The 18,904-nt window shown below is 36.7% G+C and overlaps 1 protein-coding gene across 1 annotated transcript in view; it reads right to left on the bottom strand.

Annotated features, from left to right (window-relative positions):
* The window catches only part of PLD5 (phospholipase D family member 5), a 76,777-nt gene extending 58,162 nt beyond the window's left edge, over positions 1 to 18,615 (bottom strand). Inside the window, exon 1 of the mRNA XM_070950602.1 lies at positions 18,427 to 18,615. Within this exon, the coding sequence (XP_070806703.1) occupies positions 18,427 to 18,615 (189 nt within the window). The remainder of the gene's footprint in view (positions 1 to 18,426) is intronic.
* Positions 18,616 to 18,904: the final 289 nt, after the last annotated feature.

Here is an 18,904-nt window from a genome sequence, read left to right as displayed (position 1 = left end):
CCATCCAGTTTTGTTCCCTCTTTCTCATTTTTTCTTTCCTTCCCATTTCAGTTTTTCTTTCTCTTATCCATTCTCTATTGCAGTGATGGCAAACCTTTTCGGCACCGAGTGTCAAAAAGGGAGCGCACGCGTGTCTGGGCCGCAACCCGGAAGAGGAGCTGTCCAGAGTGCATGCACCCCCCGGGATGGGTTCTACTTACCTTTACTACCAGTTCGCTCACGCATGCACCTTGCATCTGCACATGCGCAGAAGTTTCTGCGCATGCGCAGTTCGCCGATGATGACATCCGGGCCAGTGGGCGAAGCCTCCTGCTGATTTTACTACCAGTTCTTGCGAACCAATCTGAACCTGGGGCAACCCACCACTGGCACCCCCCCAAAAATGAACTTCCGGTTTCAGCTACTGAACTTCAGGTTTCAGCCTGCTACTCTTCCAGGTTTCTGGCGTGACGATCAGCTGGCCGGTGTGCATGCTCATGCAGGAAAACGGAAGACCAGCTCTTCTAGTTTCCGGCACTGCCATATGCAAAAAGGCCATCTTATTGTCTTCTCCTCCTCCTCCATATACATCTACTCACAACAGACTTTTATAAAATGTGAATACTTAATAGCAATAGCACTTAGACTTATATACTGTTTCACAGTGTTTTACAGCCCTCTCTAAGTAGTTTACAGAGTCAGCATATTGCCCCCAACAATCTGGGTCCTCATTTTACCCACCTCGGAAGGATGGAAGCTACAATTTGAGCAGTACACTTCTACAGCTGATAGCTTTTCCCACTCTCTTATATAACATCAAATTAATGTTCCATTGGGAAATCTTTAAAGTGATCTCTCTCTCAATATTTTGGATAACAAATATGGTCACAATTCATCATGTTTTTCCACAGGTCTAAACTGTGTATCTATGATATATATTAATTACCTCCTCTGGAGCTAAAGTATTTCCTATGGAATATTTAAATACTCCCATGACAGGAATAACTAGCTGTTTGGGAAGGGTCATCTATTACCGAAAAACAGTACCATTAAAATATTCTTCCTCGGGGCTGCTGTCTAATTTGAAATTAGGGGATGGGAGCAGCAGATAAATTTATCATTTACACATTTGTGTGATCTATGTTGACATATAAAGTTTGGTCATGCATAATATGGTTTCAGAATATATATATATACCACATTCTGGTTTCCTTGTTTCATACAAACTGTTGTGAACGTTAATCTGTATATATAGGCCAGAAAGCTACAGGAATAGCATGTTATACTGAAGGATTGACTTTTCCATTTATAGAATAATGCTAGATACTTCTATTTAAAGTATTGGCTGCTTATGATGTAGCTAATTGATATGCAGAACCATCAACTTAATAGTGTATGCAGGTATGTATGTGGGTATGTAATGTGAGAAATATATATACACACACATAAATAAAAAGTGTTATCTATGAAGCAACACAAAGTATTTTTTTTCTTTTACTTACACAATTGATTCACCCCAAGGAAAAAAAGAGTACATCTGCTATTTATTTTTTATTATAGTTTAAGTAGTACCAAAGAAGGTGCTCATTTCCAATTAAAATCTTCTCCCAGTGGTTTCTATTGGTCCAATTTTGTCTGCCTGGTTGGGCATGCTATGGATCATGTTAGACAAGGGAGGTCAGCTAGCAAGGACTAGTCTTATCTGCCATAGCCCCTGCCTTCTGGAACATTCTTCTTCCAGAGTTGATGATGCCCCCAACCCCGTTGGCCTTTCACAAGGCTTTCTGCCAAGGATGTGAACGGCCCAGTTTTCTGGCTGTATTGACATCTATGATGATGTTTATTTCTTGGCTGTCATATATATTTAATTCTGTACTATGCTGTAACTATTTTTAGTTGGTTTATGATTGTTCACTGCCATGGGTCACTTGTTTGAGATGGGTCACTATAGAAATTGAATGCATTATATAAATAAATGAATTAAAATCAAGTCTCTGAACAATGCAGATATTTTTGTTTAATAAACATGACTCTTTCTTTCTCCATCTACTTCACCAAGAAGTTAAATCAGTGCAGTAGAGAAAATGAATTGTATTTTAATGAAATGAACAATGAGATGAAATTATCAGTAAAATGTATTTACCATGCCAGCATGTAGAATCAGTTTTCTGAAAGTGACAATATCATAAAGACAAATCAGATTTGAAAAAAAGCCTTAATATTATATTGAACATAGTTCAAATTATTTGTTTTTCAAATAAGTTTTATTAAGTTAGCTAAAACACTTGCTGAGTTTGCCAGATTTTGTTCATCCCCACTACATTAGATTGATGACTATGTGCCATTAAATTTATGTCAATTTTTAGCAAACACATAGATAGATTTTCTCTAGGATTTGTATCAGAAATACTGAGTACAATTCTAGCCAACTTTAAAAGTATCTCTATACATAATGCATCCATTCAAATACCCTGCGATTTAAAGAATAATGAGCATCTTAAAGGATGTCTTTTCTTTGGTAATAGTGTTTTCGGGGAAATTGTTTCTATTTTGATTGTCACATAATTTGGTGTTGGTATATTCTGCTTCCATGGACATTCTTCTTGATATTGAACCTCCTATATGCTGAATCTGTATTTTTCGACTAAGCAATAGCACCACAGCCTCCTCTATCAGCCTGAATCCATATAATCATGCTCCATGGGGTCCACCACGAAGCAAAAGCTCCATGCCTGCAAAAGTAATCGCATTGCTTTTTCAGGCTTCCTGCAATCTTGCTGAAAACTGCCAAATATTCTAGTGCTGCAATGCATAGAAATAGCCCCTTTCCTCCAACTTACTGTCTGCATAGTGCTTGTCTGCATAGCTCCAGTCTTTTTCATTCTGTCTGGAGATGTTTGTTCCCTTCCACGTCATTCCTCTTTCCCACACTCCCACACTCCTGCATCCCAGCCTGCAGCAGTAGAAGCAGTGCAGAAGGGATAGAAACAAAAGAGAATGGCCTAGGGAAGATCCCACATGACTCTGCCTGTTCCAGTTTCCAGCCTAATGGATGGAAACTAATCAAGGAGAAAACCAACCTAGAACTAAGGAGAAATTTATTGATAGCTAGAACAATTAATCAGTGGAATGGCTTGTCTCCAGAAGTTGTGGGTGCTCCAACACTGAAAGTTTTTAAGAAGAGACTGGACAACCAGTTGTCTGAAATGGTATAGGGTTTTCTGCTTGAGCAGGGGACTGGACTAGAAGACCTCCAAGGTCCCTTCCAACTCTTATTTTGTTATTTATATCAAACACAAAAACTCTTTATAATCAACTTGTTTACATTCTCCCTAATTTATTTTACTGCATTTATATGTTATCCTTCCTCCAAGGAGTGGCATATTTTACTCTAATTTTATCCTCACATGTATTGTGAGGATAAAATTAGAGGAAAATGTAATGATCTGCCTTACCCATTTGATGTGGGATAAATTAGAGAAGATAATTTTCCTCCAAAATGAATTTGGATTGTTTAAATTTGCAGAAATTTGCACCATCTTCAATTCAAATATCTTGACTTCTCATATTAGACCTGATGCTTTAGCAGCATTTGAAAGTCCAACATAACTTTTTCTGTTGAAAAAAATCTTACGTTTATGATTTATTTCTACACAGGTGATCAAGATGACCAAGATAGATATTGTTAATTTGTAACAAGTCTTGAAATTCTTGAGCTATAAATGCTGTAATGAAAAATCAATGAACTGAGATTAATTCATCAAAAGTTTATTTTTTGCGTTTGATGTTTTAAAATGAATGGATATGAATCTTTTTACATTGGAGATATATTTCAGAGAACTCTGGCACAAATGATTAAGATTTGCTGTATGGTTCTCCCTATTTGGGTATAATTGTTATTTAGACAATATTGTTATTATCTAAATACAGTTAATATAATTTAAAGAAGGTGAAACTGAATTATATATTGAGACTTGGAATCTTTTCAGTCACAGTCTTAAATTTAGTCTTTTCTGATGAAATACAAAAGCTCAACCATATGATCCTATGTAGGAATTTTTCAGATATGCACATACAGTTCTTTCTTAGTTATTAATTGATTGGGTCAGTGTTGACTCCTTGCAACTTCCTGCAGCTTTCTTGGCAAGATGTCAGAAGTGGTTTACCATTGCCTCCTTCTTAGAGTTGCAAGAGAATGGCTGGCCCAAGGTCACCCAACTGGTTTCATTCCTGAAGAGGGACTAGATCTCAGTCTTTTCTCTTTATTTAATATATACAGTGGTCCCAGGCTAGCTTAACAAACTATTCAATTTTATTCAGACCATTTCAAATGGAGCTTTATTTTATCTGTTTCACTCTCTCTTCCCCTCATTCACACAGCTTCTTTTTGTGCCTTCTCTTTGGAGCTTGCTTCTATCCAAGGAAGGAGACAAAATAACTCTGGCTTCTTTGTCAAGCTGACGTGGATGGCCTCTGATCTGTTCTAGTCAGGCTTTCCTTTCCACCAGCCAGTTCCCTTGACAGATCTCTCTTGGGTCCTCTTGCTCCTGCTGGGTCTTCAACTGTGGGGGGTTTTTCCTCCTAGTTACACGCAGTATCACCAGATCGTGCTGCACCAAAACAACTCCAGAACTGGCCCAGATCCTCCTCCCTGCCTCACTTAGTGCTTTTGCCCTTTTACATATTTATTGCTAAAAGGCAGGTGCTCAGTTCTGAAGTTTGTTTCCTCTGGATATCTTCCTTGGACAAATATAGCAGATCTCACAAACTTCAACATGTTACTTTTTCTATTAGTCATAGACTCTGCTTTTATACTAGCTCCATTTCTGCTGAGCCTATTTATGCTTGGGGAGTGTTTTCTTTCCACATTTGGGGATTTAGACTTACTCCCTCTGAACTCCTCTCATTTAATGTTGTTAAAGAAAGACTTTTCAGAAGGGCTCCTTATTTTTTCATACTTTTTATTTCATATTTGGTTTCAATTTCTTTGTATTTGTCTTTTTCAGTGGTGGGTTTCAAATTTTTTAACTAACGGTTCTGTGGGCATGGCTTGGTGGACGTGGCATGGCTTGGTGGGCATGGCTTGGTGTTCGTGCCAGGGGAAGGATACTGTAAAATCTCTATTCCCACCCCACTCCAGGGGAAGGTTACTGCAAAATCCCCATTTCCTCCCGATCTGGGACTCGGGAGGCAGAGAATAGATGGGGGCAGGGCCAGTCAGAGATGGTATTTATCAGTTCTCTGAACTACTTAAAATTTCTGCTACCGGTTCTCTAGAACTGGTCAGAAAACCTGCTGAAACCCACCTCTGGTCTTTTTGTTTTATTTTTCAGTACCTTGTAGCAAAAAGGAAGTAAATATTAGTATCTAGTACAAGATCATCCAATGTGTTTGAAAGCTCAGTGGGTATGCAGTTTTGAATTCCCTGGTCTTTGTGTGCCATTAACCTACCATGCTTTGAGTTCAGACATCATAATGTAGCTTGTTTGCTCTTGACTGGAAATACTGTGCAAGCCCAGCCACTATGTTTTATGGATCATAGATTATTGGAATATATGAATCCAGGCAGTAGGTCTCATTTTCCACTCCACTGCTTCTTCCTTTAGCATGTATTGTCCTTGCAAAGAGATTGTTTCACTTACGCAATTCATACAAACACTTTCTGCTTATTTATTTGAAAAGATTTATATAGCGTCCTTCATTGCTAATTCTAAGCTGGGTTACAAAAGAAGCCAGTTGGGCACACCACATTTAATAAACCATGCATAAAATATATTTCAGGTAAGGAAATATCAACATGCAGTGTTGTTGTCATCTTTGTGTTGACTATTGTTTTTCCTAAATTATACTAAAGAAATCAGTTGATCATATTGTGATTGATGTTAAAACTTTTAAGAAGAGTGAAGTTGTTGCTGTGATGTTTGTTTTTATAGTTATTCTTCATTTTCTACTGGGTAAACTGAGATGACACAAAATGCAATCAGTGAGCACCCTTTCTTCCTTCAGTAGTGATCTTGTTAATTTATTAAGGGATGCTTTTAACTTTACTACAAAATACAATCTGAAGATATAACAAAAGAATTGTGACAATATTAAGATGGCATTTGTGTATCAGCTATTATGGGACTATTAGAACAACTATAATAATCTTTATTAAGGTCTGTAAATCAGACCAGAATTAGCATTGAAGGAAACTCTTTGAATAAATAAAGTGTACTTTACTAATTACAAAATTATGATAAAGTATGGGTGCATTGCCTTTGCAAGACAACATGACACAAATTTATTGCTCATATCACATACTGCTTTACATATTTATAACTTTCTGCACAGGAATCTGTGTTGAAGTGATGAATAAAAATGAAATAAAAGCAGCAGCACTCTTTATATACTTTAATACTTTTGCGTTAATAATTTTATAAGAATTCTGATCTTGTATCCATCAGGATAGTAAGCTACCAGCTCTTGGAGAAAGAAATGGCAGACTGGAGAGACTTCTATGAAAAGTCACAACCATGGAAGGATGAAGGTTTCTTTGGACATACAGAAGAAATTGCTTGGTGCTTTAAAAATCAAAAGGGAATTATAAATAATAAACCAACAGAGTGACCTGGATAATTGAATTTACAAAAGAGGTTTGTTAAATAAAGCTTAAATAAATCTTGTGAGAAGAAATTAAAAAATGAAAAATTATTTGACATTAATTAAATGGAGATTAAGATTGTTAGAAGAAAAATAAAAGGAATATAAATTTGGTTTATTTGATCAAGTTTGCTATTTCCTTAATGGGCTTTTGCTGATACCAAGACTGATGTGACAATGCTTTATGGTCTTGTTTAGAGATAAGACATAGGACACAGAATGAAGAAATCATTTGTTGTAAATTAAAAGAAGCTGAAAAGTTACTAAAATTGCTTATACTTTGTGTGATGAAGGATGGAAATCACTTTTTATATTTTTCTTATATTTTACTTTACTATATACTTTCTTTACTTTTTTCTGTTGCACTTATACTTTCTTTTGTTAGTTTTCATTATTACAATTAAATTGGTTTTAAAGAAAGGGTAGCAAACTATTATTATGTGATTAACAAGCAACAAATTCTTGATCTATGTAACTGTAAATGATTCAATTGTTTTTAAATTTTAAAGTCAAAGAAACACAAAGAATCTAATATCAGTTCACTGTGACTAAAGCATCCTTCTATTTGTATTTCCAAGTAATTAGGAAGAAATACTTACTAGTTCCTCTATGGACACTTCATGATAAACCAACTGTAGTTTAATATTCATTCATATAAAGAGGAAATTGCAGATATTTTTATCACTTTAAGCTTACTTTACATAATGAACCACATAGAATTAAAAATAAACAAATTATATTTTTTATTTTGATTGGTTATTATTTGTTATTTACCAAATAGCAAAATCCTTTTTAAACTTGTCCAAAATGATGTTAATTTCCAAATCCAAATTTTAAAAAAGTGTTTTAACACTGTTGTATGGTATGTCTTGCCAAAAAGCATACTTATGTCAATATGCACAGTAAACATATATTAAATGAAGTTAACCCAAATAATAAATTTCATAATATGTTATTCCTTACATCTCAATGATCATGTTAAATAGCCTAATAATCATACTCTGACTTTTTTTAAAAAAAACAAAAGGACCAAAACATTAATTATACTTATCCGAACTTTTTTGCTGAATATGACTTAACATCCAGATCTCCTCATGTACATTTATCTTGCCTAAAAAAACACAAGAACTTCACTAATATATGACAATAACTAATTACGTGAGATTTCCAAAAATTCTAGAAGCTGTAGCATTTAAAATGGGAATGATTGTTTATGTCAATATACTTATATACTTTCTAAGGAAAAAAAATAATTCCTGACAATTCCAGAGCACAGGCATAAGCCAAAAGAAAAATCAGATATGAAAACCTTTTTTTAAAAAAAATACTGTACAATTAAATACATACTAACATAAAAACGACATATACTGTATTTCATACACTAGTAATACAAATGGAAATCCCATATACATCATGCATCACCATCTGGCATGTAAAAAATGACTGTGTCATTATATTCACTCTGGTAGGTCACAAATTATGCAGGAATGATTCACATTTGAGCTATTGAGTTTTTGGTTTGGTTTGGTTTTTAACAAAGATCCTTTCTTTAGAGAGAACTAGCTTGTTTAAGTTTAACAGTAGAGGTTCATATAAAGGAAAGAAAAGGACTTTTTCTTGCCTATCAACAATTACAACTTGGTGACAGCCTGAGGAGTTGCAGAGATCTGTGCTGAGCCATGTCACAGAATGTGCTGGAAATATCCTTAAAGTCATCAAATCAACCCCTCTGCACAGTCATGGAATCTACTATTACAGTTTTCTCAACATCAGGATGGGGAGGATTCGTATAAAGACCACATTGCTGTAGACGTTAGAACCATCTAAATCTGGAAATACTCCATCTCTAACCCGCAGCTTCAAGAATAGGGGAAAATCTGTTGGTCTTCCTGGAGCAAAGGTCTTTGCACAACTTCATCTGGTTCACCAGTTGCAGCCTTTCCTAAATCAAAAGATATTTCAAACATTCATGCCCTAGACTCAATTATTGCAACATGCTCTGTATGGAGCTGTCCTTAAAGACCACTCAGAAGCTTCAACTGGTCCAGAATGCAGCAACATGGGCAATGATAGGCACACTTTGGTGTGCCTATGTGATTACTTTACTTCACAAGCTACCCTGGTTGTCAGTTTACTTCCAGGTGCTAGTTGCAACCTATACAGCCCTTCATGGCATAAAACCTGGTTACTTGAGGGACTTCCTATTTCCGTGGATGACTGCCTGGCCAATTCAATCTGACAGGGTTGGTATGCTCCAGGTTCTTTTAATTAAGCACTGCCAACTATCAACAACCCATAACTATGCTTTTTCTGTCACAGGACCTGCCCTCTAGAATAGGCTTCCCTTTGGAATACAGGTGACTTTCATCTGTGACATTCCAGAGAATCTCAAAAGCTAGCTCTGGGCAAGTGTGACTGCAGCCCCTTGCTGGGTGTGTAATATATGTTTTGTTGTTTCTGGCCAGGTCCACCATCTTGTTTAATGTTTTCTATTCCAACTATTTATTTGTTATTTTATATTTAAGTTGTGATCTGCTCAAATAAAATAAATAAACCCAACCTTCCTTTTCTATGTATGATAGCTTTATTTTATTTATTTTATTTTTATTTGTGAAATGTACTAGCCACTCATCTTGCCACATGGTAACTCTGGACTGCTTACCATGGTAAAAGATAAAACTGTATAGTAATATAAATACAATACTATAAATACTATAAAAACCAACCTAGCTAAAAAGATGGGGCAGGGAATATGATGAGACAGAGAAGAGGGTGGGATCTGTTGTTAATCAATTAATCACCCCTAAAATGAAGCCCCTCCCTTAGTGCCCAAAACCAACTGGTCTTTAAGCTCTTACGGAAGGTCGGGAGGGTTGGGGCTGATCTCACTTCAGGAGGTAAGATGTTCCAGACAGCAGGTGCAATGGCAGAGAAGGCTCTTCAGTTTAGCTGAAAAGTCCTTATTACCTATAAAGGTTTGCTAAGCAACACCCATTTTGTTCTTATTAGAATGGCATCCAACTGTACTTTCTGTAGCTTTTATTTTACAAGTTTCCAACTCTCCTGAATTTCTTTTATCTGAAAGATTTCTGCCCATGCAATCCTTAGTACTTCTTTAACCTTGTTAAAATTGGTTCTCCTGGATCCAGTGTGCACATATATTTATGCTAAAAATTCTCTTTCTCTAATATCTTACTTTCCAAGATGATATAGCAGTTCCTTCCAAAGTTTCCAAGGGTTTTATCTTTTCCACTAGCATTTTCCTATTATTTGGGATCATATCTAGGACATCCAATCCCTTGTCTCATCTGCAAACCTCTTGAAAATGAAGTAGCCTATTATTGCACTTTCCAGGGGGGGAAATCTGCTTGTCCTATTTACCTAAAGATAAAAGCTCATTTTATTTGCAGATAAAAAGGCAAGATAAGTAAGTACTCAGAAATGAGGCTATATTTTTGTAGGTAGCAAGTAGTTGCATTAGACGTTCTGGTATGTTTTAGTTTCTGTACTCATTATTTCTAGAAATCTTTTTCACGATCAACCTGAAAGAGCTTATGAAATGAGCAAGACAATGTGTACTGCATGCACACATATAGTAATTCTTGCTGACTTACTACTAACTGATTGATTGATTGATTGATTGACTAATTGATTCAAATCAGTCCAACTTGGCTAATAGTTTCTCTTCTCTTCCTCACCACTTTGCTATCGTGGCCATCACTCAGCCTCATTCAGAGAATTCCAATATTCCTTACAATTTCTATTCACCCCTCACATGATCATATCCCATGCAACTTGATCTAAATTAATCTCCCTCTCATGTTCCTCATGTCATTAGGGGGGAAAAAGTTCTCCACCTTGGTCTACCTTATCTCATTTTGCCTTTTATCTCATTTTGCTTCCTGAGTCTCTTCAACGTTGAATTCTTCCTCAAAGCCATTAAAATATTCATAAGGTTAAAACAGCTTATCTGGCAGTTTGATTGTAACAAACAGTAAACAGGCAGTTTTCAGCCTTAGATAGTTCACTCATCACTTTGCACATTTGAGTCATTTAAAAGATGTATGGTTTTATTTTATTTTCTCTCTGTGTGTCTCTGTTGGTTGTTTTTGTTGTATAGCACAACTCAACATAATTAAAAATGGGATAAATAAAATAAAAACTAGATAAATAAATTGGGAACAGCGATCATCCAAGCCCTTACAGAGTGCATGTGAGATATAAAAAGTGAAGAGATAAGGAATGGGAAGAGTCCCATTATAGGAGTGTAGTAGTATGTTCATACAATAAAAGATTTAGTTCCTGGACCATTAATATTGTATATTTTAATCTCATAATTGATATCAGTACCATGATGATAATTACTTAGTATGAAAAAGTTACAAAACTTTATTTTATGGATTATTGCCTAATTCCTAATTGTTAAACATCAAGTATTTCTTGAATATTTGATCAGGACAGAAGGGGAATTCAACAACTACAAATAATTCCATAATACCTTTGTGTGCATAGAAGTAGACAGTTTTGGAATATACCATAACCTTGTATGTACAGGTAGTCCTTGACTTACAACAGTTCATTTAGTGACCGTTCAAAGTTATAACGGAACTGAAAAATGTGATTTATTGTTTTTCACACTTACCACCATAGCATCCCCATGATCAAAATTCAGATACTTGGCAAGTGTTTCATGTTTATGGCAGTGTCAGTGTCCCAGGATCATGTGATCAGCTTTTGCAACCTTCTGACAAGCAAACTTAATGAGGAATCCAGAGTCACTTAACAACCATGTTACTAACTTACAAATGCAATGATTCATCTAACAACTCTGGCAAGAAAAGTGGTAAAATGGGGCAAACTCACTTAACAAATGTTTCACTTAGGAACAAAAATTTTGGGCTAAATTGTGGTCGTAACTCGAGGACTACCTGTACTTGTTACAAAACTGAAAGAACAACATATATTCAGCAATATATTCTGGCTAAGGTAAAGCTTATCAACTCAGCACATCTTCCCAATAACCTAAGAATAACACAGTATTTCTCACCTACTTTTTCCAACTCATTACCTTAAAAGTATTCTTTGTGATAGCTAAAAATGTGAAATTAAGTAGGACATTGAAGCATGTAGTATATCAATGTTTAAAGCTATACAGGTATTCCTCAATTTACGACACAATTGAGCCCAAAATTTATGTTGCTAAGTGGGAAATTTGTTAAGTGAGTTTTGCCCCATTTTACGACTTTTCTTGCCATGTTTGTTAAGGGAATCACTATAGTTGTTAAATTAATAACACACTTGTTAAATGAATCTGGTTTCCCCATTGACTTCGCTTGTCAGAAGATCGCAAAAGGGGATCACATGATCCCAGGACACCGCAACTGTCATAAATGTGAGTCAGTTGTCAAGCATCTGAATGTAAAACACATGACCATGGGGATGCTGCAACGGTCATAAATGTGAAAAATGGCCATAAGTCACTTTTTTCAGTGCCGTTGTAGCTTCAAACGGTCACTAAGCAAACTGTTGTAAGTCAAGGACTAGCTGCATACAAATACATTTGCAAATATCTATGAACTCAGGGAACCATATTAATTGCTCCTCAAAGCTATTGCAGGACTCCCAATTCCGTACCCATGAAATCCTAAAACTAGTACTGTGCTCTAGCATAAGTCAGCATGTCTCTCAGTTTGAATATGAAAGGTTGCTGCAGGAAAATATAATGGGGAGTTGCCAAATGCATCTTCTTGGAAAACCCTGTGGAGTCGTAGAAGAAAAGACAAGTAAAACAAAGCAAAATATCCCCTTCCCTTAATTAATTTCCTGGAGATTTGAGAAACAACTCTGCTGGATCAGCTATACCAAGGAATGTTGATATAACAAGGAGATAATATTAAGAGACAAGCATTGGCTCTGGGAACCAAGGCCAATTTAGCATAAACCCCATAACCTCAACTGATTAGACGGCAACTCGTGGAATGTCCTCTGTATTCTCTCAGTATAGTATTCTTTTTGTAATTCTACTCTATTCTCTCATAGAATCCACTCCATATCCAATCTCATTGATACATAAGCTTCTTCTATATCCAATCAATTATATTTAATTGCTTTGCTATATCCAACCAGAAGCTATTTTAATTTACATAATTATCTATAGAAAGATTGCATCCTTACCACTTTATATTGCTTCTACTGACTCCAGTAACATAATTAACAATCTGAGTGTCAGCCTGGAGGCAATCTTTTCTTTTGGATCTTCAGGGCTGCCACACTTAGTGCTGTGGAAAGTAGGGGGGGGGGGATTGCATGGAATTGGTAGAGTTATTTAGCCATAACAACATTCTTTTCTCTGAGAGTCAAGGACGTTCAGCCTGCACCTGGAGTGGCGTGACTGGGAGGCATCTCCAGTTAGGACAGTGGATTGATTGGACCATGTGATGGACATGTGAGTGCAGGGGAAGAGACTTTGACTTCCTTTTGGGTGGGGAAAACTCGGGATTCGGGTTTTCCCAGATGTGCCAATATGACATCTCTAATAAAATGGATCTTTGAGGAATTGTTTGCCTCTAAGTCTTACTTGGTTGGGGCTGTTACTTGGAACCTTGGCAGTAACCCAAATCCCACTTTCCCACAACACTAAGTGTAGCAGCCCTGAAGATCCAAAAGAAAAGATGGCCTCCAGAGCTGACACTCAAATTGTTAATTATGTTACTGGAGTCAGTAGAAGCAATATAAAGTGGTGAGAATGCAATCTTTCAATAGATAATAGCTTCAATAAATTCTTGGGAAATTTATGTGAGAGATTTTTTTCCTATGGAGTAAGCTTGCTAAATCCAGGTAAAATTATGCTTCTTTGAAAAGCAAAATTTCCCACGTCTTATACGAAGCTGAAATGTTATTGTTCTTCTTGTAGTTGTTGCTATTGTGGTCAAACTCATTGTATATGCTAACAAGGCAAAATAATTATGCCTTGATGGCATATGGCTGCTATACAACACTCTGACCATCTGATTTGATACTTATCTCTTTGATACAAGGGATGAAAAAGAGTACAGTATGAGCTGGAGTTTAGATGAAAGCAGCATTGTAAAGACATTGCCTATAAAACTATAGGGAATCTTCCTGCCATGGTTAGGAAAAAAAATCTATAGATAAGTACTAAGAGAGCTGATTTAAAGCAAGAGACAATGTTATCTCTGTTGCACATAGCAGCCCAACTAAAGGAATCATCTCTTTTTTTACAGTACTGTTTTTCTGATTTTGGGGAGTAAAATAACTGTACACAAGGGAAAGATGAATAAATCATAAAAATATGTCATCTTTTTTTTTTTTTTTGATTTATATGCCGCCCTTCTCCGGAGACTCAGGGCAGCTTACAATGCGTTAAGCAATAGCCTTGATACTATTGTATATTTATACAAAGTCAGCTTATTGCCCCCACAAACTGGGTCCTCAATTTACCTACCTTAGAAAGGATGGAAGGCTGAGTCAACCTTGAGCCTGGTGAGAATTGAACTCACAGTAATTGCAGGCAGCTGGAAGCTAAATACTACCTTTAACAGTAGCATTAGTCTGCTGCGCCACTCAGGCTCCTATTAAAAAATAAACATTGGATTCAGAGCTTTCTTTTGTTTAAAGAATGACTAATACCACAACTAATTTTAAAACACCTATTAAAACATGTTTTAACTTGAAAATATGATAACTCTGTATCTGCAAAAACACTGGTCTGTGTATGGGCTGAAAATCCAAGATAAAAAGCTCATACTTCTCATTAAAATATGGCTTTAAAATTTATTTTGTTTACTTTCAATAAAATCATGTTCATTTGTAAAGTCTTGAGGGTCTATCCAAGTTTCAATTGATATTTAGATTATATTTTAATTATTATAACCAACCCAAACCACAGTGACATGGCGAGGGGCACAAAAAAAATTGAGAAGTCCCAGAGTGATGGAGCATGGAGAAAGAAAGACACAGAAGGTTAATTTAGAATTTGTTACATTCATTTTCTGCTTCATCTTATCCAAAGCCAGGGTTTTCCATCTTGGGCAACTTCCAGATTTATGGATTTCCAACATCCAGAATTCCTAACAATCCCTTTGCTAGCTGGGAATTCTGGGGAATTCCCATACAAATAAAGGAGAATATTTGTAGCTTAGGGTTGACACGAGGGGTCCTTGGTGCTCTCCGAGCTTGCTTGTTTGCTAGTCTAGACTAGCACTGATTGATGTCACCTAGTAATGAAACATCTGCAAGAAAACAAGCAAGCTCAGAGAGCAGCAAGGACCCCTCAATCCATAACTCATACCATTTGGATGTTGTCCAGTTTAAAAATACTCCTATAACCCAAGAACTGAAAACAAGGGGATGCTAGTTTTATGGCAGAGAAACTATATTATAGTAGTTCTTTGCTTCTTCTCCATCGCAAGAATTGTTTTTTAAAAAATCTATACAATGGCACAAGCTTAGACTGTCTTTATTTCTATAGTCATAGATATTTACAGAGGCAATTACCAGGACAGCAAATGACGAAAGCATCATTGTGCCATTGCGATATAAAATACACTCTTGTGCCTACGTTGTGATGTCACGTGCACATATGAAAGGGATGGAACATGTATCAAAATGGCATAATGTTGCTTTCATCATTTTGAGGAAAGGATTGGATTTATTTATTTTATGTATTAAATTTATATGCTGCATGACTCCCATCCTGTACATGTCTCTGGCTTGTAAATATTCATAAAGAAAAACTGATGCTCAATGCAAACTGCAGTTATATTAAAATGATTGCCATTTTTTTTAAAAAGTTAAGTCCTTCAAATTCAGCATGTTCCATGGCTAGCATTATCTAAGTGAATGGCTAGCAGGCGGTTGCTAAACTGAATGTGACCAGAATCCCCTCCAAGACTGTAATATTTCAGCCACATGATCAAATAGGATGTATTTTGTTCCAAGGATATTTTTTAAGAAACACAGTAAGACAAGGAATAAATATCAATGTTGATGTTGCAAACAATGCAGACTGTCATGTCCCTCCTATCAATGCTATTTTATTCATCTAATATTGTTTTTCCTGCTACCACTGTTTAATGAGTACAATAGCTGGTGAAGTGTGCTCAGCTTGATTCCTGTATTCATCCAACAGAAGAAAGGCAGATAACTCATATACAGACATGGCTTTAATTCCAAATCAGACTGCCCAATCTAAACTCAACAATAAACCTTTTAAGTGGATTTCATGCTGACCCACCCCTCCTACTGCCATCAATTACTATCTACACTTCACATGAACTTCTAAAAAATGCAGTATATTACAATGTATTTATTATTAGGTAGGTTGAATATTCATTGTGCGTATGTATTGGTTCAGATTATTTTTTTAAATTTTTGCACTATTTTGAAATGTTTAAACATTGGAATGTTTAACATGTTTTAAATATAAATAAAATAAAAAGTTACTATAAAGTAGGAGTAGATGACTTAATACACTCCAATTTTTTCCCCTTTATTTCAGTTAATTACACAGCCACTCCGGCAAATGGCAAGAATTTGTGGAATTTGTAGTCCAAAAATATACCAAGTTACCTATGGCTGATAGCAGATTGTCAATTACAAAAGCATCCCTTATAAACTCCAAAAACGTATTGCATGTCGTGAAACAACTTACAGGAAGGTTTGTACATTCTTTGTGAGAAACTATCTAAATCCTCTATGCTTACGCATTTTTCCCATTCCAGAAATATAGATATGTAGAATATACTCCACCAAATAAATTAACAAATGGAGTTATCACTGAATTCAAATGGCCATGACCATTATGCAGACAGAATTACACTCTTAATTTTTTAAAAAACCCACAATCACATTAATATCCCAGTTTATGTGTATTTATCCACCTTAATTCACTGCCATATTCTCAGGTCAATAAATTTCTTTCAATCAATCATCTTGCCATGGCTCAAGATTAGGTACATTATGTATTTATATATAAAACATAACAAATGTGTTTTTAACCCCGATTACAATTATCTAGTTCTTTTTTTTATTGTTAAGGTTAGTAAATATGCTACATTTAGTTAAAACACTGATGCATAACAAAAAGAAACTGATCTATTGTCCAAACTTAAATGTACTGAAGCAAAGCAGTAGTTTTTCTTTAATCTGCTATTTAGAACCCCTGTTGAATCAAGATACATAAAATTGCTATAAGGCTGCTGAGGATATTTCAAGAGTTTAACTTTCCATTGTTGATCATTCTGCTTTGATATAAATTACTAAAATACAATCCATATTTGGGCTTTGTAATTTACTGATATTTGTTTTTTCCAGATTCCTTTCTTAACTAAATAGCGGTATACAATACTGTCGGAATGCAAGGCTTTCACCATTCCAGTTTCTGCACCTTTGCCTGTATTTTGGATTACATCACTTGGCACTAGTTCATGTACTGTAGCTTTATACAAAAGTCAGAATATTTTGCTACAGTGATTTCTTTCAAGGAACTAACTTGCATTAACTGCACTTTATTGTTCATATTTTGCATATAAGGAACATAGGGACTCTCTATTTCACCTTATTTTGAGCAGTACACAGCATCCCCTTAAGCAAGCCTGCTGCATTATAAAACTTAACTGTTTCCTTGCTTGCTAACATACATGCAACAAAACTTCACATTAGAGTTAAACTCCTTTTCTTCCTACAAGTACGTACTTAACCTAATATCAAAATCAAAATATGCTGTTCCATTATTCATACAACTCATTAATGCCATATACTACACAAGAACATGACAATCCATTGCTGTAAAACCTCTGAACTACAGGAATATTTCCAAGTACCTTAAAGCCAGCATTAAATGTTCATTGCAGCCAGCCATAGCTTCAATTGTTTCCTGGTCCCCAAAACCCCTTAGTTAACATTATTCCTGCAGGAATTGACAGCGCAATCAAATCTACTTTGCACAACCTTACATAGCCATGTAAGAAATATATCTAGAAAAAAATATACCTAGAATACAGCAAGTCTATACTTCTAAATACAAAATAAAGGATGCAAATCAAAAATCAGCTACATCTAAATCATCATAACACCGCAGGATGCATTCAGTTGGAGAAGTGTTCTACAATGTTCCAGAGTTTCCATGACCTCTCAGCAATTAGATGCCTTCATGGGACCTAGATGTGAAAACTGGATTGCAGCAGATAGTGGTTTAAAAAGAGAGAGAGATGAAGCATATAATATGAAAACAGAAAACTATTTGCACTTCTGAGGAGACTGAACAATGACTAACTATTTGGGCATCATAATGGATAAAATATATTACATCACATGCAATCCTATATATGTTTATTCGGAAGTAAATCCAGATGGGACATGCTCCCAAATCAGCATACATGGGATTGTCATTTAAATGCTGTCCCCAGATAACTATGTTTTTTATTCCACTTTTGGTATTCTTGGGAGGTAGGTTTAAGTAGGGACAACCCATGTTGAGGGGTAGTGTTGATATCAAATTGGTCTTGTGCCAGGTCGAAGTAAAAAGCTAGCCTCATCCTGACTTCACGAGCACGTCTATGAGTCCTGGGTGCGAATTCTCCCTCAGCCCAAAACGCCGCAAGTCGTCAAGAAAGTTTCCGCTCCGGCTCAAGCTTTCGCACCTGTAAAATGGGTCGATTAACCCGCCTGGCGGGCTTAATCGAAAGAAGGATTTAAAGGGAACGGCGGTTAGCCAAGCGTTTCAGGAGAGAGCGAGAGAGAGAGAGAGAGAGAGAGAGAGAGAGAGCAACAAAAGTGGCTTACATGCTCCAATTTGTCTTTCCTTCTCAGCCAGACGCTGGCACTGTAGTCCTGCTGCTTGACGGCGCTGTAGAAGTTGGAGCCCACTCGGGTCAGGCTGGGCGAGGGTTCCCGGGGTCTGCTCTTCAGCCTCATCTGCTCGAAGCCCTCAGGGCGGGTCGAGGAGGCGAGCCACTCGCTCCTGCCTTCCATCTTGACATGACAAGGCAAAGTCCACGGCGGACCCAAAGAAGACACCGGGCGGAGGAAAGGCGGCGAACGCGGGGCTGGGTTTAAGAACAAAGCCCCGACGAAGAAGCGCGGGAGGGGTTGGGGAGGGGGACACCCGACGGAGGCAAAGGACAGGCAGGCTCGAGGGAAACGGCGCACCCAAGTGCCCGGTGGGGAAAACGAGCCGAAAGGAGCCTCAGCTGGGGCAGGAGCCTCTGGCCCCCGCCGAGCTGCAGCTCGCTACCAGCGCAGCCCTAAGCAGCTCTTTGCG

Source organism: Pituophis catenifer, unplaced genomic scaffold (assembly GCF_029215685.1).
Source record: "Pituophis catenifer annectens isolate HBS135680 unplaced genomic scaffold, rPitCat1.0.hap2 SCAF_1, whole genome shotgun sequence".
Taxonomy (NCBI): Eukaryota; Metazoa; Chordata; class Lepidosauria; order Squamata; family Colubridae; genus Pituophis; species Pituophis catenifer.
This window is presented reverse-complemented; position numbering and strand designations above follow the sequence as displayed.